Consider the following 7,470-nt stretch of genomic DNA (forward strand, 5'->3'; position numbering starts at 1 on the left):
AAGCTTTGTTTTAGAGATAACCTTAAAAATCTCAACAATTGGTCTTTGTGTCATCAATCTCGGAACCAATCTCAACTCTTGGTCTATATTCTTAGACTTCAGATTTCTTTGAATCAACGTGTTGCTCACACATTTATTCAAAGAGGGGCAAATATAATACCCCTAATTGGCACATTGATATTCTGAACCAATTTTGGCTTATCAATACTACTTAAAAGTCTTATTGTACTAGGCAATTCTCATTTTGATAATCTCTACTTGACCTAAGTGTCAAATGCAAAAAATCATTAATATGTATTAATCACTTACTTAATTCTTAAATATTAATTGAATTAGCTAAATTAAACCTATTAATTTAATTAATTTAATTATAAGTCCTAAGTACTTTAATTAAATTTAATCTACCCCTTTAGCTAATACTCGTAAAGAAGGAATTAAAATACTTTGGTTTAATTAAATATATGCCATGCTTATTGAAACTAATTATTTATTTAATTAGAATATATTATTATGACCACATGTTTGAATGGATCAATATCCTTTCCTATTCCATCTCACATGAAAAAGGAATTAATAATACCGATTAGTTCAAATATGTCCTCATAAAATTTCAAACTGATTAATTAATTAATTAGAAAATATGATTATGAGCACATATTTGAATGGATCATTTTTATCTCCTATTTCCTCTCATTCAACTCCATCGAAAACATAGGACTCAATATTATCTTCAATTAGGACCATACACTCAAATTGATCTTGACCATGGATCAAATTCTTGAAATCTATATAAGAAACTTTCAACCTCTCATTTTTGGAGGATGCACATGAAAAGTATTGAACTTACGCTAATTTGATTACTCAAGTGCTTTGCATTCGAATTTTCTCTTGCTTTCATATGCCCAACATTTATATTAAAATGCATTCATCTAGTTATTACTTTATTGTTCTTAGATTAATTTCAATTCCATCTAGATTAATCTTTATATATTTGCATTCGAAAAACATCAAAAACATAGATTAGATTGCATTTGCATGCTTTCAAATCCTTCATACTAGTTTGGTTTAGTTGTTGATCTCTTAATTCTAAGAGTGAATAGCAAACCTCCTCTAGTTAGAAGGCAAAAGATCACTTAGTTTAGTCATACCGAATGGACAATCTCATGTTCATTTCGGAATGTTTTTGACATGTAAAGATCACATTGAAGTGTGTGTGGATTTAGAGGCCCATAATTAGCATTCACAACTAGCACCCCTTGGAAGAGGTAGGCGCTCTAAGATCATCCTCATCATTCATCTCACGTTGTAGCATGTTACTTTCTAAGTATTCATTTCAATGACGATAATAGAAAGTAATTATTTTTCTTCTTACAATTATTTATTTATTTCTCTATTGTGTTGTGTGTGTTTTGGCTAGTAAGGGGAGTATCCTTCATCACCTCAACAACTTGATCTTGATTTATAATGGATCTTATTTTACTACGATTTGGACTTTTCTCTTGACATAATCTAATTGTTTAGGCAATGATATGCGTTTTTATACAATGATAGGATTTTATTTTCAAAATGAATTAGAATTTCACATTACAAAAATGGACTTTAGATATAAAATTCATGGTTCATCTTGATGCATGGTTGAAGACGTTATCATGGGGTATTTTTTAGTGGGTGGGATTTTTTTTTTACATTGGAGCTTGATCATTAGTCTTTGTATAAATTCCTTAAAAGTAATTTATTCGATGTGTATTTGGATTAGGATGGACTAGATGATAATTGGAGGATGAACCATTAGAATATGAACTAGAGATTAGAATATACTCTTGGTTTGTTGATGAGAATGAGGATTTCGATATGCACAAGAGAGAGAAATTTGGAGTATGTTTTAATGGTGTGGGAGGTGAAGTATGGAAGGTAGGCTTAACTTGTCAAATGTAGAAGATTTAACGGATGCTTGAACTTTCTAAAAGGAAGGTTTCAAATATAAATATGACAACCTTATCCAATATTCTAATTGAAAAAGAGATAGACAAGACATATAATCTAAATAAATGTTATGAGTAAATGGATTTTAATAACATTGACATGACAAGATAAAAACTTGAAGAACATTGATTACTAAAACTCTTAAATGATTGAGGAAAAACTTTTGAAACTAATGTCATGAACACAATACTAATTAATATCTTAACATCCAATTAAGTATATAAATATTAGATATCACTAAAAATACTAAAATGATTAATAAATCATTTCGTAAGAAAGAATAATATATCATTTAATATAAAATTAAAATAAAAACTAAAACGATACTAAAATGATTAATAAATCATTTCGTAAGAAAGAATAATATATCATTTAATATAAAATAAAAATAAAAACTAAAACGGTACAAACAAAAATAAAAGATCATCAAATTTGTACTAAAACATAATAATTCCCAAAATCATACCCAAAGACGCACTCCTATCATAAGGAGGGCTTCGCCATTATAGATGGGCCCATTTTAGACACCCTAGTCACAATGTGAGCTAGTAATCCAATGTACACACGAATGCTAAGCATTGGGTAGCAAATTATATCATCCATGATTATACTTTACAACTCAATGAAGTAGATATATGACTCATTTGGAATTGACTCCATCTCAAAGTAAAAGTTCTCCTTATTATTATCATGACCAAGGCACACTCGTGCACATGAAATTTGTGAAGGGAAGTTAGTGGAGAAAGCATTCACAAAACATGGAATCTTGTCATCACTCAATGGTCCCCTCCACACTTCTATATGGAAGTGCCTTATGAGTAAACCATTAAAAACATATAATATTATCCACTTAAACACTATCCACTAAGCTAATTGATTGCAAAAAGTTAAGCCCATTTTTTCGTACATTATTATTGTTGATTTTATAATGATTTTAATAAGAACTCAATCAAAAAGCTTTTAATTTCTTTCATTCCTATATATTTAAAATATAGAAGTGTGGTAAGTTCAACTGATTGGTGATAATTATTGATAATGGTACATTGATTCATTAAGATTAAAAACATGATATTGATGTGTAGAAGAATAGTTGGAGAGAGAGTCAATAAGTCAAATAGAACAATACTTGATAGTAATAAGTAAGATGGCATTTATTAAAATTCAAGACATGATATTGACACCTATTGCAATGTTAATAGAGAAACAACTTGAATTGATTAAATATATCAATATAAGATATCAATTTTAAAAGGGACAACTAGAACTATATAAGATGGTTAAGATGGTTTTATAGCTATATAAGATGGTTGAAATGGTTATAAAAAAGGAAAAACCAACAAAATCACTCTAACTAATTACTCCTCTATCAATGGAAATACTATCAATATAAACTTCGAATTTCAAAATAATATAATTTGACTAAATTCATTTTATCATGTTATAATAATTATCATTTCAATGACAAGATGGCAATATCTATCTAATTCAACTGTTTTGATTGTAAAAAGAAAGTATGAACAAGTAATCCTAAAATTATTGGACGGGCCACCCTTGATTATTGGGGGCTATTGTCTTGATTCATTTCATCTGAGGAAACTCTTGTGGGAGACCACAAACATTCATCACATAAACATTATTATTGGATAAGAAACGTCCATGTTCACAGTTAGAAAAGGTATGGTACGTCATTTCGTTGGCATGATTTCATCAAAGAAATTTCTCTTTTGTATTCTGATTTTTTAATCAAAGCAGGTGAAGGAAATGCATCCAGATCAACACAGAGAAACAGAATTCTCAGTTTTTTAATATAGAATTTGACCGCAGATGTTGCAGTTAATTATATTATATTTTCATGGAGCAATGCAGAGAGAAGAATCCATGAGTTATGAATGGCCGACATAAATATTCTACATCAGGATGCAAAGAAAACTTTAAAAAAAAGGAAAAATCAATCTGCAAAACGTATCCTTCGCTATCATTAATACCAAGATCTGCCTTGAATGGCTACAACCATGACGAGAAGAAAACTAACTTGCAGTTGTTGCAGAAAGATCCAACAGAATTCATCTCATAACAACTTTGAAAAATTGCTTATAATAGTGGCTGCTGTTACCATAGTATTTATTGATATCCGACAAAAAGAAAAAATGGTGTAGCAGAGACTCCCTCTTCTCTGAAAAACTCTCCTACAAATCTGAGATTCATATTTACAGAAACTGCCTATACATAACACAGGACATAGTGATAAATAAAATGAAGAAGAAAACAGATTGCTCTAGGTTTTCCTTCTGGCCCCATATTGGGTACTCAAAATGATTCCTCCAAATAATATAATTGAGATCTTACACACCACATACCAACACCATAGTGCATGATTTTAGACTCTCACCAATGGATCTCTTCTTATGAACAATAATTTATCTGAAATGACTGATGCCCAATTTTGCCAATTGGGGTAAATGTGGACAAGCCCACCAAGTGGATACTGTAATAGATTATTTGATGCCCAATTTGGATAAAATTTTCACTTCTCATATAACATAAAGATGATCTTTCTACCATATTCAGAGAGAAGCAACCTCAGAAATACTCTCAAGATGGGGTCTCCAAACACCCACTCTGCTGTTCTTCCTGCTGTGCCTCCCTGATCTCTGAGCCTTCTCAGACAACACATCTGCCAAGTATTGTTCTGAGATAACCAATTTGGTGACATCCCCACATTGCTTGATTCTGATTGAGGGCTCTGACCCATCAGGGGCTACAGCTGAGGCAGATTGCTCCCTCCTGCTTCTCCTTCCTGAAGCCCTTTTGCTTCCATGTGACCCAGACTTCATGTGACCCTGACCATTGATCTTGGCATCCTTGTCCTTGTAATTCTGAAGGCACGAAGTGGGTATGAGGAAATATATATTCCCTCTCTCAAGCTCTGCATCAGGGGGCAGGACAATGATCCTGTGAACTATTCCTTGGCAGCTGGACTTTCTGACTACATGCTTGGGATGAGCCTTCATAACCTCCCCTGCCTTCACAGTCTTGCTGAATTCCTCCACATGCCCATTCACATGAACCACTCTAACAACATCAAGTGCACCACAAGGAAGCATACATGCAATGCAGCATCTCAAAGAGTTTCCCATCTCTACACCCACCTCACAAAAAATACAATCTCTTGTCCTCTAATCCTTTATAATCTAGACTTACTCGTTCAAAAATCCGTGTCTCCTGTATACCCACCTCAATTAACTAATCTCTCCTCTTCTAATCTCTACAATCTACACTTGCTGATCCAAAAAAAACCCAATGTTTTCTATATATCCAGCTCAAACCCCCAATCTCTCCTCTAATCTCATACATTCTACACTTGCCAATTCAAAAGAAACAATGGTTCCTCCATACCCAGCTCAATAAACCAATCTGTCCTCCTCTAATCTCCTACAATCTACACTTAATGATCCCCAAAAAGCAATGTTTCATCTATACCCACCTGATAAAACCAATCTCATCTCCTCTAAACCACTATAATCTACCCCACTGATTCAAAACAGCCATGTTTCCTCCATACCCACCTTAGAAACTAAACTCTGCTCCTCTAATCTACTACAAGCCACACTTAATGATCCAAAAAATGCGATGTTTCCTCTATACCCACCTCAAAAAACCAATCTCATCTCCTCTAAACCACTGTAATCTGCCCCCACTGATTCAAAAAAACCACGTTTCCTCTATACCCACCTCAAGAAACCAATCTCTTCTACACTTCCGATTGAAAAAAGCCTTGTTCTCTTTGTACTCAGCTCAAGCAAACGGCATTTCCCTCACTACAAACCCTCACTTCAGGAAACAAAACAAACAATTTTGATCAGAAAGGGCTTCACAATCCTCTTGTATGCTTGAAAACAGCAAGTTCAAGGCCAAAGTCGGTAATGTATCCTTCTTAGGGACCCCACATGTATACTCCATGTGCAAGAGCATGCCCTTCCTTATTCATTGAGCTCCACCCCATTTGAACTGTTTTGGCCCCGTTATCCCGGTCACTACCCTTCAATATTTCTCATCATCATGATTGGAATTTGGGTCCCTCTCTTCTCTCTTCAATTATCTGGCCACTCTGGTTGTTGGGTAGGTTTGAAATGAAGGAATTTAAGAGCCCCATGCTGTCAAAAAGAGAAAAAACTATTCAATTTTATGTGTTGGACTAACGAAAGACAGCCATTAACCTAGTCTAGGACCTGTGAAACCCTAGATTAAAAAAATGGCTCCTGCAATTCCTTTTTTCCCCAATCTTGTCACCTTTCCCACCGTACTCGAGATTTGGTATAGTCCACATGAATCTCTAACAGCTTATCCAAGAATATAACTCTAAAGAGAATATATTTTTTCTTACTCTGACACTGTTTTTACGTAAAAAATATTCAGGCACACACGTGCTTCTCCATCCGTGCTCTCTTTGGTACACAGTAGAAGGAAAGCCATTAAATAAAAAAGAAGTTTCACATGCTTCCACTTCCGCGAAAGTGGCTAGGCCTAGAGTTTATAAATATTTAGTGAAGGTACAAGCATTAGGTACAACTACTTGTGCTACTCTGTTCTCTTTTGTCCTCTTCCATCACCATATTTTCATTTGCTAACTAATCTAGCAAATTTAATATTTGGACAATTCTCGAGTGAGTTTGAATTTGGGTTCATAAACTTGGGGCGCAGCCATCCTTCCTACATATTGAACCATTGACTAAATTAAAAAAAAATGAAAACACAATGAAATTTTTTTAGCATTTGATCTTCATGATCTATATATTTTGTGATAAAAAATAATACAGTTTTTGGAAAAAATTTGTTATATTTTTGTGAATCTAAAAAAGAATCATGTTTGACCTTTCTTTTTCTTTTTTTTTTGTCTCTGTCTTTGGTGCATTTTCTCTAAGATTAGCTAGTGTCATAAACTTGTGGCCAAGGAACTTGGGCTCATAAACTTGTGGGTAAATATTTATAATCTTTGTTTATTTTGGGGACTATTTGGACAATTATAAGGTGAGTTTGAATTTGGCTTCATAAACTTGTGGCTAAAGAACTTGGGCTCATAAACTTGTGGCTAGGAACTTGGGCTCAAAAACTTGTGGGTAGAGATTTATAATCTTTGTTTTGTTTTGAGGAATATTTTTCATATATAAAGTTAATTTTAGTTATCTTATAAAGAATGTGAGCTTTTGGCCAAATCCTTCAACTAAGAGTCAAAGATTGAGGGGTATTCATTCTACCAAATTCGAGTGAGACATAATCTTGGCCTCGTGCCTTATAATGTGGGAGCCTTGCACCAAGGGTCCACTACAAGATATGTATCATTTTCAAATAAAATATTTTGGCTTGTTACAAAGGACAATTTAATAAGCATTTATGTATCAATAGTTGTAGTTCTGTTCATCTATTATGTTAGGTATTAGTCCTTGATATGTTTGTTCTTGGAAATGTATAAAAATATTTACAAATATT

The 7,470-nt window shown here is 33.3% G+C and overlaps 1 protein-coding gene across 1 annotated transcript; it reads right to left on the reverse strand.

The window, feature by feature from the left end:
* Positions 1-4,070: 4,070 nt before the first annotated feature.
* LOC149549443 (uncharacterized) lies at positions 4,071-6,427 on the reverse strand. The gene has a single exon (XM_089792820.1). It carries the CDS (start codon positions 5,118-5,120, stop codon positions 4,548-4,550), a length of 573 nt encoding a protein of 190 aa, XP_089648946.1. The 5' UTR covers positions 5,121-6,427; the 3' UTR covers positions 4,071-4,547.
* Between the last annotated feature and the right edge of the window lie 1,043 nt (positions 6,428-7,470).

This window comes from Cupressus sempervirens, chromosome 7 (assembly GCF_028749045.1).
Source record: "Cupressus sempervirens isolate cs-2001-9-10 chromosome 7, ASM2874904v1, whole genome shotgun sequence".
Taxonomy (NCBI): Eukaryota; Viridiplantae; Streptophyta; class Pinopsida; order Cupressales; family Cupressaceae; genus Cupressus; species Cupressus sempervirens.

Coding starts and splice junctions, on each gene's coding strand:
- LOC149549443 (XM_089792820.1), bottom strand. CDS start 5,120: ATGGGAAACTCTTTGAGATGCTGCATTGCATGTATGCTTCCTTGTGGT.